Below are 20,430 nucleotides of genomic sequence, written 5' to 3'. Positions count from 1 at the left end.
CAACTTTGTCTTACTCAAAAAAGAAAACAGTGTAGACCCCCAGGAGGAAGCCCCCAAAGCTAAGGTCATTTTATTGTGGTAGATTAGAATGAGTCATCTTATTTCCATACATGGTGGCCAAGAGTTTTAAAAAGGAAACTCCTGGAGAAAAGGGAATTCTGTCTGTGTTGTCATGATGTCTAGTGGCTGCAAAACTTGAAATCATGAAATTACTCAGAGTCTGTAATTTAAACTTTATTTCATATCTATTGTTAAATTACACAAAATCAGTGAATGGTTTGTAAAGCTACACCATTGGACAGATGTTTACAGTTGAAATCATGGGATTTATATGATGATGACAAAAATGTATATTTATAACATCCCCTATATACAATGATCAGTATAGACTGAGAAAATGCACTTAATCTCTGCAAGCCATGCACACCACAGCAATAACACAAAAGGTTTTTTTTCTGTAACAGGCTTTTCCACTGGCTCGGGCTTTATCTTGCTTTCCAAGAGTACCTATCAGTTTTAAGAGCAAACGTTGTCAATTAAAACTAAACAAAACTGAAATACCACAGTGATCTACAGGATCTTTATTTTAAAAACACAATATACACAAAATAGTTTCACTGTAAAACACATTGACTTCAAGGTGTGTTTGAGTTTTTTAAAAAATTCCTTTCAGTTCTTCAGTTCTCAGAATTCCCAAGTACTGCAATACTGTCAGACAAAACAAACTTCAGATATAGTGATACAAGCTCAGAGTCAAGATAATTCATCTTTAAATCCAAATACTCAGCTTCTTGTCCAGCTTGTGGCCATAGTATTACAGATGAAACTAGATCATGCAGATAAGCAGCAAATTGTACAAGATGTGACTTTATTGTCACACTTCTAAGCCTGTCGCTCCTGAAAACATCAATGCTACTTCTAGTTGTCTTGTTAGATCGACAGCCAGGGGGTTAGTGTAAGTCCCTACAAAGTATAGCAAAATCCACAAAATGGAAAATGCCCAGAATCATGATGCTTGCTAGAACAGTGGGTGACATGATTCTTCTGGCCCTGCTCGATTGATACTGATACCCTACAAGTATTTGTTCAGAGACTTAATATAAAATCACTCTCCTCAGTGCATATGCTCCCGAGACTTAACCTCACTGCAGAACACTCTTTTTGTTCTTTCTTAAAACAAAACCCAGTAGACGGTTGACTCAAAGTAATTGAGGTACAGCTTTTGATGTTACTGAATAACTGGCTATCATAATACTCATTCTACCATTTTTTTTCATCTCATAATTGTCTACAATCTGTCAACACAAAAAAGAACAAATCATCTAGAAGTAGCCAGCCCAACTGGAAACGGTACAATAAAAATGTACAAAAAGTCAGTAACAATTCATTCACATTCAAGTTCAATTCTATCTGACCAAGAATAACTTCAGCAATATTTTTAGACATGTTATTCTGCTCAAGAGTTTCTTGATAAAGAGCTCACTACACAAACATTGATAAGACAATTCTATAGAAAGAAAGTCCTGACTTTAATCCAGGATTATATATCACAAGAAACTCAGCAACACACCATTTAGATGATGAAGAAAGATTCTATAAATGGGTTATTTTGGAATGAGCACAACTCGGAGAAGCCTTAAAATGAATGAGAAGCAGCGCCAAAAAGATTCCAGAATTGTTGAAATTACAGTGCCCAAAAAGTGTCTGAAAATTAGATCTTTACGCCGGTATTCCATTTGGGAGAAAAGTGTTTTTGTTTACCATGAAATACACCCTGTTCAAAACCTTTAAACAGTAGAAGGTAGAAAAAGTTGAAAATTCTAGACATCTCTTAAATAACAAGATATGAATCCTGTTCTACTTGAAAAGCCATTTTTTTAACGTAAAACTGCCCATGTTTAGGAGAGAAAAATCTTCGTTTCTATAGTTTGATAAGATTTACCATCAGTTCTTATTCCATTTAAATAGATGCCTGGTTAAAATAAAAAGAAAATAAATGATTTGTGGTTAATTTTCGTTTTTTTAATGTGTATATTCATGCTTACCCCTGGGAACAAATGTTTGCTTCCAAGATCAAGTTTTAACAGTGTATCATGAATAATTTGGAGTCCATTTCTTAGCCATAAGTTGGGTGGCCACATTTTATGTTTTCATTTTGTCTCTATAGCTAATTTAAGCATTTTTTAAAATACCAAAACAGCAATTTCTGGCAAGTCTGGTTTGGCTTTTGGATTTTATAAATACTCCAACAAACCAAAAAGAGACAATTTTATTACATACTGAAAGTTGTTTTACCCACGCACAGTATAACATTTAATTGAAAGGCAACTGTAAAGGCAACATCTTAACTTTTTTTTTCAACTTCCAAACTTAAGGAAGCAGGATGTATTTGGAAACTCTCATGTTTTAAGATTTGCCATATCTCTACTGGCGCTTTGGGACAAGTATGTAAAGGCCACTGGGAGCCACTTAACGCCATTTCTCTACGCTGCCTATGTAGTCATTGGTGCCATTGCTGGTGTTGCCATCACTCTGCTCTTGGCCTGGGTTCTGCTTCTGGCTTTCACGGTTCTCCTTGTGGCTCAAATTCTGAGTCAGATTCTGAATCAGATTCTGAGTCACATTCTGATTGACATTCAGATTTGGGTTCTGACTCTGATTCTGACTCGGATTCTGGCTCTGGCCCTGGCCCTGACTCTGGAAATGGGTCTGAAGGAACCTCCCCTTCAGAAATTTGCGTTGCTCCTGACGCTTCTGCCTAGCTTCCTGATGCTCCTTCTGCCTCATAAACTGATACCTTTGCAAAAAGAGGTCTTTTGCATAGCTATACAACTCCATATCCAAAAAATTCAGTCCCTCAATCCGCTTTTGGATTTCCTCATTGATTTCTACACTAGAGGCCCTAGTGGTATTGTATTGGGTAAATGGTGAAATAAAGTTCATGTTGAAGGTTTTCTCAAACAGATACTGGGTCTTCCGCTGAAACTCAGTGAGGCCGAAGAATGCCATGTGCTTCAGATTCGATTTGGCACTTTCCAGGAGGACCTTGTTTCTTTGCTTTTCAGGCATGACAGAGAGGTTGTAGCAGCCTACCAGGGTCAGGTCAGAGAGCATGCGCACCTGGCGGTTGTTGGCTAGATTATAGGGACAGTCCATGAACTCTTTGAGGGGGCAGCCAGACCAGTCATCACCAGTGTAGCAGCTGGGAAGCTCCTCGGAGGTTGGGGGCCTTCCATCACAGACATGCAGGGATGCTTTCCATGTTGCCCCTCTCTGGACATGCCTCCACTCACTCAAGTACCGGGACACTGGGTCTCGGAGGATGGTGATGTAGTGGAAGTTCCTATGGACAAAGCGCAAAGACCAATAGTCAGAGCCGTTGGGTGACATAAGTGGAGTCAGTGAGGTACATGGCGTATGTGATGTTCATTGGTCAGTAAGGAAGGCAAAACGGGAATGATGGTGATCTGGTGGCATTTGTCTGGTGAACTGTGTTGTAGACTGCTGTCCGAGTCCCACTAGCCTGTCCAGGTAGCTAATTCTTTCACCCAATTTGCTGGTACTGCAGCTACTGCAAATAGGACAAGTTTAGGCCCAGAACATCATCCTTGTCATCTTCACTCCCTTACCACTCCCTCTGTTTCTCTTTCTCCAATCGATGACAAAATTCCTCCTGACAACCTCATTTGCTAAGCAGGCAAGCATTTTATTTCATGTGCCCCACCCTTAAGCCTCCATTTTAATCACTAAATGGACATCACTGGAAGCAAGGGATTTTACTGAAGTGATAATGGAGTTGATAAGTGAGCTCAAATTCTAATCTTTCTTACTAAATAGACGAAAGCATATTCCCAGTATCCAGCCTAATCAGGATACTTTATTAAGAAACAAAACCTCTTCAGAAGAGTGTCGATATGATGCTTTGATTCTGGCTGTTGTCATAACATCATGGCTCATTGGTTATGGAAGTGGCATGCAGAGATAGGCACAGCAGCCCAGGGCCTCCAGAAATAAACATTGTGGTTAGTCACTGACTGAAATAGACACGGTAGCTGCCAATGGCACATATGCAAGCTACCACCTCGGTTTCAGCCTTTGTTCACATGGTCATATTTCCAGCAGAGCAAAGTTAACTCTATCAGCTCCAAAACGCCTCTTTTACCTACTGAAAGGATACCTGGGTGTCAGCAAGTGGCTGCTGACACATAAGGCTCTGCCATATGGCTATCTTCACTTTCAAGCTGTGAACTGAAAAAGTTCTTTATTCAAATAGTGGACTAATGAACACTGAAACCATACATACATGCATGCACAGCGGGTACAAACACACACACAGCGTGTGCACATGCACGCACCACACCCCAGAAATGTCAAAGCCTAAGACGTGATCAGACATACTCAAGGGAAGAAATGATCCTGGGGTTGTGCTTTTAATTAAGAAATGATTTTTTTTCCACCACTGAGATTCAGTGGATGAAGGCTGAGGTCAAGAAATGGCATATTGCAGGAGGAAAAGAACAACGAACACGGACTATTAGCATTTAGTTTCTTATAGAAAACCTGGAGAATGGCTGGCAGCTTCTATTGTGAAACCTATTCATTCCCATCTGAGATAGTGGTGGTTTTGTACACCTGCCAAAGGGAGCTGGGTCTGTTGGCTGATGTCCTCTGTGAAAACGGTTCTCCCAAGTCTCGGGCTTTAGCAAGTCAGGCATCCTGGGGCTTATCCGGTATGCCTCTATTCTGTGCATGGTATTTCTTCTGCTGGGCATGACCTTCCTTCGTTGATTAGAAAATTCTAAACATCTTTTAAGTTGTAGTCCAAGTACTATATTTCCTCTGAGAAAATTTACTCCACCCCTTGCTGCCAGCCCCCACCTCTTCCTCTGTGGTGCCATCACACGTCCACACCTAGCCTTTGGGAAAACACTTTTGATATTGAATTGTGATTCCTTGTTTGTATTTCTGCTTAAACTATGTTTTTCAGGAAAGGGGCTCTGTACTATTTTCCTAGAACTTCTGGGGAAGAGGATGGAGGGAGCTGGGGACCAGGGAGGCCATGCCTCATCATACAAAAACCCTGGATAATCTAAGTGCCTTGAAAATATCATAGAAAGTTTTTTTTATTACTTTATCTATTTTTCTGGAATAAACAACCATTGAGCATAGGAGGAGCCTCTGGGAGTGAGGATAGAGAGGATAGAGCACCCACCTCACTGCTTTTCCTAGGACTGAACTTGCTACTGCCATGAAAATCCATGTCTTTGAAGACCCACTGCTTAATGGGGCCAGCAGCTTCCATAGCCCCGTAGCCTTTACCAACAAAGGTAACTACTATTCCCATGTGCTTCCTCCTTCGGCCCCTTGTTAAGGTATTCATTCACTCCATCATTTAATACATATTTATCGAGTCTTTATGCTAGGCCAGAGGCGATAGTTTAGTGGCAATTAGTTTGGTTATTTGGAAAAAAAAGAAATTTATGAAGTCCAGTGGCACATTTGGATTAATCTTTCAACCAGCTTTACCAGGCATGCATTATAATTGGGGCTGTTAGGTATTTTAAACCCTCATAATAAAGTCACCTTCATGCTTAGTTGATGGTCCTCATACCCTGACTTTTCATACTGGTTCAAGCCTACAGTGACATCTTCTGGTAAATCCTAAAGTGCACCCCTGTGCAAGTCTGAGGCTCTCCTTCCTAAAAACACTCCCTTGTCTTTTGGAACAGATAGATCCCAACCAGCAGGGTTAATGTCCCCAGCAATGTTTTTTTAATGTCATTTTCTCTTTTTTTAAGATTTCATTTATTCATGAGAGATAGAGAGCAAAGACACAGGCAGAGGGAGAAGCAGGCTCCATGCAGAGAGCCTGATGTGGGACTTGATCCCGGGACTCCAGGATCACGCCCTGGGCCAAAAGCAGACGCCAAACCGCTAAGCCACTCAAGGATTCCCACCAGCAATGTTTTATAAGCACCATCCTCACATAGAAAGAGAGAGGGGGCACCCCAGAGAGGCAGAGACAGACGTCTGGAGTCTCTCATGTTATGGATGTGTGATTCCTTCCACCTGAAGGTCTCCTTGTGTCCATATGAGATTGATGGTGGTCCAGCGTGGGAAGCCTCTGTCTCTATGCTGCAGGAATTCTCATGGCTACGGAGAAATTAGAGGAGTCCACATGCACGCAGACACGCACACACGCCCCCTGCTCCAGTGATAGTGGCTGTCCTCTGCTCCAATGACAATAGCTCTGGAGATGCAGTCATTTCCCACAGCCCACTTCTTCCTGGGAAAACAGGCCTGGCCTCTCAGACTGCCTCAACTGGACACACTTGCTGCTGCTTAAAAGAACAATCACAAGGGTGAAAAGGCAGATCTGCTTAAAGGTTGGTCTCCGGGAGTATCCAGCAGCCTCCCGAATACCAGCGTGTGTTGGAGGTGGGATGCAGGTGAGAATAACATCTGAGAGATTTTGTTGGGCAAAGGATCCAGGAGGCTCATTATTCTGAGTAGAGAGTTGTTAGGGAAATGTCAGAGCAGCAGTCTCCCCACACAGGACACCTGAGGATGTGACAGCCCAACCCCGATGGGAGTGGGAGTAGGGAGGCAGAGACATGGGTGGCACCCCTTCCTGTGGTCAGTTCAGTGCAAGCACCCCATGTGGGCCTGCCACTGAGGCAGGCTGTGGGGATGCTGGCAGTGCCAAGACATGGCATTTCAATATAACATGTTATTAATGGCTGGAGCAAGCACAAAGTGTGATGAAAGCACCTTGATAGGCTTCCTAGCCTAGCCTCATAATATAGGCAAGAGTTTCTGCAGGTTTATTTTGAAAAACAAGAATTTAGAAGAGAAAAGAGGAATGGAGGTATGAGGCAGAAAGATGAGCATGGGGGTGCCTGGGTGGCTCAGTTAGTTAAGTGTCTGCCTTCTGCTCAGGTCATGATTCCTGGGTTCTGGGATCAAGCCCTGCATCGAGCTCCCTGCTTAGCAGGGAGCCTGCTTCTCCCTCTCCCTGCTGTTCCCTGTGCTTGTGCTGTCTCTAAAAGAAAGAAAGAAAGAGCATGAACACAGTCACAGGGCACAAACTAGCCTGTTGTGTGTATGTGTGTGTGTGTGTGTGTGTGTAAGAAGTGCATTGAAAACCTTTTACTGGGAATGAAGGAGGAGTGGCAGGGGATGAGGATGGAAGGCTAGCCACAGGCCTGTCTATGGAAGGCCTCGGACCCCCCAAGAAAGGATTTGGACTTCTGTAGATGACAGGGAGGCCTCTAAAGGGGCTTAAGCAGGGGAAGGACATGATGAAATTGGTGTTTTAGAAAGCTCACTCGGCATGGTGTGTGGAGATGGAATTAGGGAAATTAGCCTAGGTTACTACAGAAAACAGGACAAAAGAAGGAGGGCAGACTAGAGAAATTTTCAGGAGGTAGAGTTAACAGAACTTAGTGTCCAAATGAACGTAGGAGAGAGGGAGGAAGAAGGTTAAGGATACCTCCGGGTTTCTGGTGGAAGGTCTCAGGTGCCCTGGAACATCCAAAAAGAGAGTTGAATGGACAGATACAGCACTCACAGGGTGAATTGGCTTTAAGATAAAGTTGTGGCATTGCCAGCAAAAAGTGATAGTTTCAAACCATGACAGCCTATTTACAGATTGAATTTGATTTCCACACTTGTGGCTCCAGCTCTTTTGAAGACTGAATTTAAGTACCCCAAAGTTTCTCTTCTTAAGGCTAAATATGGTTTTCAACTATTCTGGACACTTCTTTAAGTTCCCTCACTGTCCTCTTGTTTCCCCTGAATATATCCCATCCCACTTTACTGAAATGTGCCTACCAGGCGCGGTCTGACAAGTGACAAGAAGGGCCAGTCTATCACCTCCCTCATTCTCGACAACATTTCGCTTAATGGGGCCTCATATCACACCGGCCTTTTTGGCAGACATGCCATACCACTGATGCACAGTCAGCTAAACTCTTTCATTCTTTTACACGTATGCCATTTTGAAACTCAATCTACTTAATCTTGGACCTGGATGTAGTTTACTTGTGGCCCTGTTTAATTTCTCCTTGTTAGAGTAAGTCTAAGCTGTCAAAACACATCTGGATTCTGATTACATCCCCCAATATCTTCACCACATCTCCTTATTCTGTTTGGCAATGCCTGTACTTGGGCATTGATCAAAACAGAATAAGATGCAGGTGAGAGCTGCCGGAAATCTCCCTTTAGATGGACATTACCCTGAAGGGTGCTGCTGAACAGTCTGATTTAATTTTAAATGAGTGAGCCATTTAAGATGGCTCGGCCCCAGGAAAATCACACTCAGCTTGTTTCAGTTAGTGGTAATGGGACAGAAATAGCTCACGACAAAACGTGTCACTTAATTAAGATGAACACGTGTCACATCTTTAAATTGGAGTCATGACTCCCCATCAGTTACCTAGGTGAATTTAATGACCATTGTTCAGTGTGTATGCCCCTGGTGCCTTACAGGCAGAACAACATGAAAGGTTGAGTCCAGGCCAACTTTTTACTCTCATTGCTAAGCAATTGTAGAAACAACAATAGCAACCAACAAAGAGTTGTCCAAGCATGAAACCCAGAAGCCACCCCAGGCTCCTCGATCTTACTCACCACCACCACGTGAACCTTCCCCATGACCAGCTGATTCTAACTCCTAGGAGCTATCTCCTGATTCTAACTCAGATTCATCCTTTGTACCACTGCCTGGGGCCAGGCCGCATTTCTCTACTGGGTCACTGCAGCCCTGTCCTGGCCCACCTCTCCCAGCCTCTGCTCATGTCTAGCCCCACCCCCCATATGGCACACATCTGACCTGTCATTCCCTAGTTAAGACCTCTTAATGCCTATCAACTAGAACATGAAGTCCAAGCTCTTTTACATGTTACATTCAGCCTTGTAGGACCTACCAATCGCCTTTCTTTCCTCCAGCCTGATCTCTATCAAGCTCTCTCTACACAAATGCCTTCAAAGCTCCACTCTAAGATTGCTTCCTCCGTGAAACCTTCCTCGACCTTCCTGGGCAGAGTGAACAGCCCTGGTATTTCTCTGTTCTAGTTGTGCTGGAATCCGCCAACTGTAGCATTCAGTGCTATGTGCCATGACTGTCTAGTGATTTGTCTGCTTCCCACGTTGGACTCTGAGCTCTGGGAGGGCAGGGACCATGTATCATTGATCAGTGAAAGCTTCTCTGGGCCTGGCACAATTTTTGACATACAATTAGTGTTTAACAAAGGACTGTTAAATGAATGTCTGCAGCAGGAGCCGCAGAGCTAATGGGAAAGGCATCTTTTTCTTTGATAAGGAAAAGCCACTAGATGTCAGTATTAAATAACAGATATACCACTTTATCCCTGTGATGGAACATTTTAAGGAGATCTAGTTATATTTAGCAGTTGTCCCTGACTTTCTGTGCAGTAGCCTCATGTGAAAGAAGGCTGGAAAGTTTAAGGATATTAGACCTAAGTGAATGGATAAAAACGAGTACCATTTTTTCATTTTTAGCAGGTTATCTTGCAGTAAAGACCTGAGTTCTAAGTCACAGAATCCTAGGCTTGTCAGAGCAAGAAGAAATCCTTGTAATGGCAAATCATATTGGTCAAATGCTTCTCTTTAGAGGTGGGGAAATCAAGGTGCTGAGAGAAACACAGATTTGCTCATAAGACACAAATTGCTAACAGCCCTTGGGAATCCATCTAACTGCAAGGAGTATTCCTAGGCTGAAGGCTGATATTTTTAGTAGACCCTGCTTTGTGTCTGTTAGTTTCCTCCGATGGCACAATAAACCAGGCCTGAAATAACCCACATGAAGAGGAGACATTTGCTGCCAAAAGAGAGGGCACTTCCTTTTACCAACTGCAAAGCCAGGAGCTGAGGCCACTTGGGCTTGGTGCTTACACATTAACTCCCATCTAGACCATGGATCTGATTTTATTATTGTTCTCATTTTGAGGATGAAGAAGCTAAGAGAGAGATGATTTGCCCCAGTGTCACATGGCAAGTTAAGCAGGGGAGCGGAGACTGAACACATTTCTCTCCAGAACCTGTGCTCTTCCCATCCTCCTTCTGGGGCCCAAATCCAGGACTACCACTTTTGTGAACAAATTAACACGTTGGCTCCAGAACCAGCAGCAGCAGTACCACTTAGGCACTTAATAGAAATGTACATTCTTGGGGCCACTTACTGAAGAGAAACTCAGGTGCTGGGAGCCGGCAATCTGTATCTTAAGAAGCCTTCCAGAAAATTCTGTGGCACAGGTATGCTTGAGTCCAAGAGCCACTGTCCTGGGCATGTGGCTTCAGAGATTGAAAGTCAGGGATCCTAGGGGTTGTCCAGAGTGCTGGCCAGTCACGTGAGCCCCCCAAAACAAGCAGAGCTCCTTGCTGCACTCCACAGACAAGCCTAAGGATGTCCATTTCTGTCCAGGAAAAGCCAGGGAACTTTGCCTGAGCAAAGTTATAAGGATCACGCTGTAAATATTTACTTCTCTTTTAGGCCACCAGTTCATGAATAAGGTTTTTCCTGCACTACTAAAAGCAAAAATAAATATCAAAGCCATTTCTTTTTTTTAATTTTTTAATTTATTTATGATAGAGAGAGAGAGAGAGAGAGAGAGAGAGGCAGAGACACAGGCAGAGGGAGAAGCAGCCTCCATTCACTGGGAGCCCGATGTGGGATTCGATCCCGGGTCTCCAGGATCGCGCCCTGGGCCAAAGGCAGGCGCCAAACTGCTGCGCCACCCAGAGATCCCCAAAGCCATTTCTTTTATGGAAGAAGGCCAACAAAACTGTGCAAGTGATCAATAAAAAGTTAATTTAAGAAAGGAAACAAATTCTTAGCCCGAATCAATAGGAATGAACATTTTATTATACTTGTAGCTTAATTTTGTACTTTTTAAAAGTTCAGCCTTTGTACATCTTGTTCTTGGAGTAATGATGAGTGGTGGAAAAATATGAACCATGGTTGGTGGTCCTAAGTCAACTCTGCTAACAGTGGGAGTTATATATGACAGTGAGTCATTAATGCTGAAGGTCTGGTCTCCTTCCTTGGTTAATGATGCCTAAACTAACTGCACAGACCATCCCATTGGACGTAAATGGGTCTGTCAAAGCAAGGAGGATGGCATTCAAATCAAACAACATTAATATGTGAGCACAGACTAAATAAAAGTAGAGTTAATTGAATCAAAGGCAAATAAGCCTCGGATGGGAATGAATCCTTCAAGCCCTGGAATTGCCATTTTAACTGCTTTTCTTGGGTGACTCATATGCTGGCAGTCCCCAAAGAGAAGATCCATAAACACTGTGATCAGTAGTGGTAGCAGCCTCATAAGGAAATGTGGGATTTCAAGAGGAGACTACTTTGAACTGAGTGGATGCTCATTTAATTGTGTTGTGTCTGGTAAGTTTCTCAAGACCCCCTTGTGGCTTAGCAGTCATGCATTAGCTGGTGAGAAGAGGGAGCTGTCATATTTGTGTCAAGTGACTTATTAAAGCATGGCACCTGTCATTTTCTCTGATTGTCCTCCTAGCATTAGAGAAACCTAAGTGATCTGGATGCTGAACGTCTCCCTTTACCCTTCAAATTGATGCTGTGGGCTCATGACAATGCCAGGCTGTTCTGGGCAATCCATGAGAAGTAGGGAGCAAGACCAATCCATGAGAGCCCATTGATGTAGAAGACAAGCAGGACTTTGCGTCTTTGGATGGATTGACCACAGTCCTTGGCAGGGCAGAAATATTACAGGAAAGGCACCTGCTGGACTGGACATAAAACCAACTCAGAAGAGACTGAAGATCTCAACCACCAAACAAGCCATTCAATTCCCCTTGCATTGAATTTCCTGCTAGTCTTCACACCTCACCCAAAGGAGCAGTTCTATGTACATAAAGTAATGCCTTAATTAATACCTTAATTAATTGAGCTTTTTCCTTTGGCTAACTGAAGGCTTTTTTTTTTTTTAAATGTATCTTCCCTTGTGTTTCTTTTTTTAAAAAATAAATCCTTTTTTTTTTTCTGCTCTGTAGCTTTCCCTCGGTCCCCAGTTTTCCTGCCTTCCATAAGGGTAAGTCCAGTGAGGAGAGTGGGCCTGGCTAGCGGAGCAGAACCTTCTGTCCTGTGGCCCCAGGCTAGGGCCAGGCCTGCAGCTGTGTGTGTGTGTGTGTGTGTGTGTGTGTGTGTGTTTGTGTTCTAAGGGCACACTCAACAGCCCAGATTGACTTTTGTTAAGCAGAAGGATATTTTTCTAAGCCATTCTTTTCCTCTTTCTTTCACAAAATAGCAAAATGATGTTTACTTCTTTGTTAGAAAGGAAAAAACGATTTCTAATGCTTGTAAATTCAAACCCAACATTAAATTCTTCACCCAATAAGTCCTGGTGATATCTACTTCTCCTTCTCCTTCTCCTTCTCCTTCTCCTTCTCCTTCTCCTTCTCCTTCTCCTTCTCCTTCTTCTTCTTCTTCTTCTTCTTTTTTTAAGAAATCTAGCTTTCCCCCTTCCCAAAGCCCAGTCGGCTCCCAAGTACATAAATCTAAGGACTTCTGCAAACAGTGAGAAAACAGAGTTCTTTAACAAGATGTGAAATTCCAGGCTTTATGATCCGTAGTCACCCGCCTTCACCCAGGGTCCACTCAGTTGCTTGGTGGCATGAAAAGTTCTGTGGCTTACACTGCCCCCTGAATTTTTTTGCATTCTAAAATTATTCTGTGTGTCTCGGTTCATTAATACTCAGTGTGTTTCTGAGGTGTAAAGAAGTTTCAGGGAAAAACTCCTTCAGTGTGTAGATAAAGTAGTAGGGCCACATGAAGGGATATACTCTGCTCCTGTCACAGGAAGACCAGTTCTGCCACCGATTAACAAGCTCGGGCATCGTGCCTTCCCTTTTCACCTGGTGCTTCCTAGCTCCCTCAGTGTTTCTATGTGGTATCCCTCTATCAACTGCCATCTAGTAAGTGTTGCCATCCGGGGCAGCCAGCGAGAGGGATTGGTCCTCTTTTTTCCTTTAGAAGGGTGGCCAGAGGTGAGCAGTGGCAAGCCTCAGCCCCCAGAGGACAGGAAGAGGCTGGAGGAATGTCTAAATGCATCACCACTGAGACCAGCATGGTTACTGTCTTGCTCTTCAGATGAGCATCGTTAGTATCTCTTATCCTGAGACTCTTGTTCCTGTCCTGCCTTTTACTGGAAAGTACATCCACTATAAAACACTGCAAGTTCAAGGTTTCAGTCAGGAAGTCATAAAAATAGTATCTTCATGACATTCAATTCAGGAACAGGCATGCACAAGTTGGGGACGCGGTGTACTTTTAGCCCTGGAGGTGAGAAGCTTGGCTTTGCATTGGAAGACATGTATTTACTCAACCCACAATCAGTGTACCATCTCTGGTTGATCTAAGAAGTTGCCATAATTAAAGTTGTGGGCATAATAGCGAGGAAGAAGTACATGGGCATCTGCTCTCAAAGAGCTTAAGCTTTAGTTAGGGAGACAGAGGCACAGTCCGGGGCGGGGGACTAAAGGTAGAACACAGTGAAGCATTAATTGTGTCATGTAGAGTCTAAGTGCACAATGAATCAGAGAAGAGAGAGTTTATCGTGTGCTAAAGTCATCAAGGAAGACTTTGTGCAAGAGGAAGAGAAAGCTGACCAAGCCCTAAGGGATAGAAAGGATTTAAGCAGGTGTGTGGTATGGAAGGTTGGAGGCATTCTTACATAAACAGCATGGCAGGGGGGATACTAATAAGTGTTCTGATTCATTGGGTGCCTGCACATGCCAGGCACTATGCTAGATGATTTCTCACAGAATCCCACTACATAGGTGCCAGTGCCTTCCTTCATTTTAAGCCCAGTGTATGTGATGATGAAGAGGGTCTGTTCTAGAGCTGGGCCATCAACACAGCCACTGGCCACATGTGACTGTTGAAATGTGGCTAATCCAAAAGAGTAGTGCCTTTAGTGTTTTCAAGCAGACTTAGATTTCCAAGACTGAGGGGGAAGAGAAAATATATCATTAATTAATTAGGATGTGTATGGATTGAGATATTTTTGATACATTGGGTTAAATAAAATATATTAATAAATTTAATTTCACTGCATCTTTTCACTTTTAATGTGGCTACTGGAAGATTTTATTTATTTATTCATGAGAGATGCAGAGACACAGGCAGAGAGAGAAGCAGACTCCACGCAGGGAGCCCGATGTGGGACTCGATCCTGGGACTCCAGAATCACTCCCGGGGTCAAAGGCAGGTGCTCAACCGCTGAGCCACCCAAGCAACCCGCTACTGGAAGATTTAAAATGATAAATGGGCCTTCCGTTGTATTTCTGTTGGACAGTGCTACACTACCTACAGCCAGATTGCCTGGGTTCGATTTCTAGCTCTGGCAGTTACTAGCTGTGTGGGCTTGGGCAAACAACCTCTCTGTGCTTCTGTTTTCCTCATGTATAGCCTGGGGGAAAACCATAGGGGCTCAAGATAAAAATGATACACACAAGATGCAGTGAAACACTGAGACACCTGCACCCCAATGTTTATAGCAACAATGTCCACAATAGCGGAACTGTGGAAGGAGCCTCGGTGTCCATAGAAAGATGAATGGATAAAGAAGATGTGGTCTATATATACAATGGAATATTACTCAGCCATTAGAAATGGCAAAGACCCATAATTTGCTTCAATGTGGATGGAACCAGAGGGTATTATGCTGGGTGAAGTAAGTCAATTGGAGAAGGACCCTCATTATATGGTTTCATTCATATGGGGAATATTAAAAATAGTGAAAGGGATTAAAGGGGAAAGGAGAGAAAATGAGTGGGAAATATCAGTGAGGGTGGCAGAACATGAAAGCCTCCTAAATCTGGGAAACGAATAAGGGGTAGTGGAAGGGGAGGTGGGCGGGGGCACAGGGGGACCGGGTGACAGGCACTGAGGGGGGCACTTGATGGGATGAGCACTGGGGGTTATACTATATGTTGGCAAATCAAACTCCAATAAAAAATGATACACACGGGATCCCTGGGTGGCGCAGCGGTTTAGCACCTGCCTTTGGCCCAGGGCGTGATCCTGGAGACCCAGGATCGAATCCCACATCAGGCTCCCTGCATGGAGCCTGCTTCTCCCTCTGCCTATGTCTCTGCCTCTCTCTCTCTCTGTGATGACTATCATAAATAAATAAAATTTTTAAAAAAATGATACACACACACATATATGTACATATCTAAAGTTGTTAGAACCATGCTTGGAACATAACACTCTGCAGATGTTAATATTATTATTGTTGTTGCTGTTAGTATACCGGTAAGAGTATTCAGCTAAGATGTTAATTGAACCTTCTTAAAATCACAGAGCTACTTAGTGACCATCTATCTGATCTGTATGACTCCTGGGCCCAAACTCTTGCTCACTGTCCTGGTCGATGCCCTATTTGGTTTCTGTAACCTTACTAACAAGGCTTGTGTGCTCTCACTGGGCTGTAGAGCTTTACATAGGCACTGAGCTCAGCCTTCAAAACCATAGAGCAAGGGCACAACTGTCTGGGCCAGAACAAATGTTTAAAGCAGGAAGTAGCAGAATATGCCAGGATGTGAAGGGAGGTGCTGATTTTGTGGGTTCCGTAGGACTGTTACTGAGCCATAGGGACAGAAATGGCCACGTGAGACATGGGGGGCAAGGCTGGGGGTCCAGCTGGTGACCATTCTGGCCCCAAATTCCCATTCTGCAGATGAGGAAACCAGATAGCCAGCTCCCTTGCCATCCCCAGATTGTGAGAAATCTGGAGACACATGGAATCATTTCTTTAGGGACCTCCACGAAGACAAGGAATCAAGTAACAGGGCTTTTTCACATAGTAGACAGTCAATAAATATCATTTAAGGTAATTTTGAGCAGACCATAACCAGTTGCACTCACTCACCTGGGTCTGCTATACATGTGCTGTCTGGGAGGCAGGCACCTCAAGTGTGCTTTGGAGAAATCATTAGAGGCAAATGAGTCAAGATAAATGTCTGCTCTCAGCATTGTGCTATTTTCCAGAACAGCGCAGAGGGAAAGTTTCCCCCTAAATGAAAGCTGCCCTTCTTAAACCCTGGGTTGATTTTAATGAGCTCTAATATTGTTTTAAGGCGCTGAGAGAGATGAAGTGCAAAGCCTGGCTTTTGGGGGGAAAAGCAGATCTCGTTAACCATTTCAACTGGAAAGAATTGGAGCCATTCAGAATTTCACGGGCTGGTAGGGTCATGCCTTTTTCCCCCAGGAGAGGTTTTTCTTCAGGTATTCAGGCTGCAAAAGGCACAATTATTGGATAACACGTCCATGCTATATATGTGTGCGAATAAGCGTTATAGACAGTACCAGGTACAGCCTGTTTCTTTATCATGATAACATTGGGAATGGAAAAATAACTCACTAATTTCTCCCCCCCCACCACTAATCCCTCTAACTGAAAAAGAATCTGATGTCACATTGGAATGAATACAGGAAGGGGCGGCGAAGATGTGAAGATCCTGCCTGAGCAGAAGGAATTATTTTGGAGGTTAGGTTGGTGCTAACAGCTTACAAGAGTTCTATAAGTTCTGTGTGTTATGGGTCGTTTTTTTTTGTTTGTTTGTTTGTTTGTTTTTATGGCGTCAATAAGAGACTTTGGATAGCTGTATTTCTCCTTTTGAGCAAAAAAAAGAACCTACCCTGGAATCAGTGATGTCATGGTCAGGAGCCAGGGGGTCAAGTGTCCTCCCCCTCCTCTTCCCAACTCCTACAGGTTGCAAGTGAGTATCACACCAGAATGTCCTGAGTCCTAGAGAAAGACATTTTTGTACCTATCCACAATGTGACAGAGTGGGAAAACATAGTATGTGAAACCAGACAGCTATGTATGTTGTCAAATCTAAGTCATGGTTCCAGTTTGGCTGGTGAAAGCATCAACATCCCACAGTTTCTGACAGAGCAGAAGCTCCCTTTTTTTTTTAATGGCACTTCACAAGTGCCATCTTGTGCAAAATGGGGCTGATTTTTCTGAGAAGGAAAAGAACCATCTTTAGGTCACAGTGGGGAGCAGTTCACTTGGAGTTGCCTCCAAGCACAGTCTGAGGGCCATAATATCCTGTGTGTGTAAACCAGCACACCTGCTGGAAGGCAAAGCCCTTGTAAAGGGAAATGATGGAGGCCATGCATAAATGAAGGCAACAGACCCATATTTGGCTCAGAGTAGCTGGGCTGGCAGGTAACTTAGAACTTACTTGGTCCAATTGCTTTACCAATGAAAACACCCAAGCCCAGAAATAAATATGGGCTTGTCTAGGGTCACCTGGCCAGTCTGTGACAGAGCTGTGATCCAAAACCAAGTCTCTGACTCCCTCCCCAGCTTTCAAAATGTCATGATCAAGGTGATCAACAAACAAGAATCAGCTTCAGGAAAAGGCAGCCCCGCTGGTAGACGCTCACTGATTTTCCACTACAAGATCTGAAAGCCATAAAGGACTAAAAAGTCAATGCTCAGACGAAGATGTCTCACTTGGATGTTCCAATTTCAGGCAAATCCTTGAGGGTGGCACCACCCTCAGACTCTTCCGTTAATCATTCACTCTGAAGACATGTCAGTGGGGAGTCAGATTCACTTACCTGCAGCATGAGCCACCTACATGGTTTTCCCTCCTGGCTTGGCTATTCTCCCTGGAAATGAGGTTAATTCTCTGAGATAGTGACCCACAGTAAGTTGGACTTAAGGCCACAGATGATTACTCTAAATGGCATTCCCTTTCCCACAGTGACTTTTCAGAAAGGTCATTTAAAGAAAAGCACTGGTATCACTGGGAGAAGGAAGAAAGGAGGGAGGGAGGGAGGGCTGGCTAACAACAATCGCAAGTTTCATGTGACATGACGAATGGCTCACTGTCCTTATATTTTTAGTTCCTCACACAATCCCTTTAAGTATACAGGACAAAAAATAGAACTACCATTTTACAAAGGAGGAACTTGAACTTAAAACAAAGGAAATGACTTGCCCAAGGATACGCACGTTGTGGATAGTGGGTCTACAACCAGAACCTGGGTCTCTGAACTCCCAATCCAGTCTTCCTCATGATTCTCTGCTGCCCATTAAGCCCCCAAAAGATATCTGAACAGTCCGTTTCTCATGTTTTGTCTTTCCAACCAGGCTGTACATTCCTTGAAGGTCAATACTACCTGGCAACTATGTCTCCTCTCTCTCGGCCCTGGGCCCAGCACCTTACGGGAACACAGACTGGAAGGTCTACCGTGAAGCCTTAGAATTGGCCAGGATTCTCCTTTTTGCCCTTTCCTACAGGCCCCAGTGTTGGCCTTCCCCAGCCAGGAGAGACTAGTGCACACATGAAGCTACCTGAGGGTGAAGAAGCCCCTTTCCCCTCAAACACTTCCCCAGTGAGGCCCCAAATCCCTCCCTCGGTTACTATTTCTTTTGTCCTCCAAGCCCCCCCACCCCGCCCCATCCTGCATCTCCTCCCTTCCTCCAGCTTCTGCCTGCTACACTCTGCTTGGACTGCTCAAAATCTTAGATCTAGAAAGAAAGTACTTAGAGAAACTCCTTTTCATCAAAATGTCTTCTACTTGGCACCACCCGGATTTCCATTTTAGAGAGGCGTCCCCAGAGGAGCAAGGCCCTGGGTCCTCTTCACTTGGAGAATTTCCTGGCAGCAGCTGGGCCAGCACTAAGGGGCAGGTGGCCTTCCTGAAATCCTAGTGGGTACGCGACTGGTCATTAGGCACCAGGGAAAGTCACAACCAGGATGCCTAATCCTTTCTGCTCAAAGAAAGCATGGGAATTTAAAATGAGGCCATTCGGTGACAGTTTTGATGGAACCTCTTTTCCTTTTCAGAATCATGAATCAGTCATGAATACACTAAGTTAAAACAAGATCTGATCTCCCTAAAGCTATTTTTGCAATCCTGTTTTTCCCCTACCGCATCTCCTTCCATTTAGCATTTCACGAGTCATGGTGTTACTAGAAATGGGTGTGGGAGAACGAATTGCCCTTCACCTTGTGTGTGGTGGGAAGAATGTGTTGACAGTTGAAATATGGGCAGGTCCTTTCGGAGAGGCTGGTGTGGCTGCATTTCAGTGAAAAAACACCGTTCAGGTGACAGTGAGTCACCTCTGAGGTTCTCCAATAATGCAAAATATTTATATTTCTCAGTTCATTTTCAAGGATTAAAGAGCTATTATTCCAAACCTTTTTGAAGGCATAACACCCTCTTTGTTTTCTTCTGAAAAGTTCTCTATAGTAGAGATTCTTTTAACAAAGCACATCTTCTCCCTCTCTCGTTAGAGCCTGACAACGTGCCAGTCCATTTCATAGATGCAGATACTAGTGCGCAGAGAGGAAAGGTCACACAGCTACTAGGTGATCGAGTTACATATGTCTGAAACTCACGTCTAGACATTCAGACTTGTTTTGTTATCCCGTGCCACTCTGCTCATTTATTTGAGAACGAAAGGAATTTTGTGTGAAGCAGTGCAGGGCTTTCTGCAACGTCTTGCAGGGTGTGCAATCAGGACCAGCCGTGTGGGGTGGCAAGATTTTTAGGAGTGCTGAGGAGCACAGCCCTCCCTCTCACAGTTTGCCAGGAAACCACAATGTAAAGTTTGCTCCTTTGACTTAAGGATCTGCCCTCTCTGTGTGTGGCAGAGAGCAGGGGAGAGGGGGTAGAGGGTCATAAGCCATTAAGACTTAGCAGTCATTTAGATGAGGGAGGTTTAATAATCAGGTCCCACGTTGGGGAGGTGGAAGGGGGTGTACAGAGACAGGAACTGAATTCTGAGGAAGGAAAAGGAAGCTGAGAACAAAAACTGAGGACAGCAAAGGCAAACTTGGCTGCCTTATAATTTTGCTGGGGCTGAGGACCTGTCAAGAGTCTCTGGTTTGAAAGTAAATGTGAAGCAAAAATAGAAAGGATAAAGTACAAGGCTTTGCAGAGAAAATTAGCAGACTGAGCTTTAGTTGAATAATGTCCATGATTTATGGCTCAGTTGCTGGTCCAGTCATATCTTCCATCCTAGCACTGCCCCTGTGCACACTGACTCCCCAACCCATACACTAAACGCCACCTCCCTGGGCCTCATGTCTTTGCTTATGCTGCCCCCACCAGGCACAACATCACCTGTTCCTCACTACTCCTCTCTCCTAATATGGCTGTAGGACTGTCTTCTTAAGGCTTCCTTCCTCCTGATGTCACAGCTGTGCCTTCCTCTGAACCTCCAAAAAAGGGTTATCTGGAGTCTCAGGGGACCTTGTTCATCTGACATAAGAGATCTGTGTCTAAATGTTCTCTTCTCTCTGAGGCTGTGGGCACTTCAGAAAGAGGGCAGGACCACGTCTTCTTTGTACCTCTTCTCCTCTCTCCCTGAACCAGCCTCGTTGGCCCGGTCTCTAGAAACAGTCAGC

At 44.0% G+C, this 20,430-nt stretch overlaps 1 protein-coding gene across 4 annotated transcripts in view; it reads right to left on the bottom strand.

The window, feature by feature from the left end:
• Positions 1–219: 219 nt before the first annotated feature.
• Positions 220–20,430, bottom strand: part of HS6ST2 (heparan sulfate 6-O-sulfotransferase 2) — a 286,410-nt gene continuing 266,199 nt past the window's right edge. For all 4 annotated transcript variants that reach the window (XM_072817747.1, XM_072817748.1, XM_072817749.1 and 1 more), the window contains one exon: positions 220–3,343. In XM_072817747.1, coding sequence (XP_072673848.1) covers positions 2,470–3,343 — 874 coding nt within the window. In that variant the 3' untranslated portion in view covers positions 220–2,469. The remainder of the gene's footprint in view (positions 3,344–20,430) is intronic.

The sequence above is a fragment of the Canis lupus genome, chromosome X, assembly GCF_048164855.1.
Source record: "Canis lupus baileyi chromosome X, mCanLup2.hap1, whole genome shotgun sequence".
In the NCBI taxonomy this organism is placed as follows: Eukaryota; Metazoa; Chordata; class Mammalia; order Carnivora; family Canidae; genus Canis; species Canis lupus.
The sequence above is the reverse complement of the archived record's forward strand: the minus strand, read 5'-3'. Positions and strand labels throughout refer to the sequence as shown.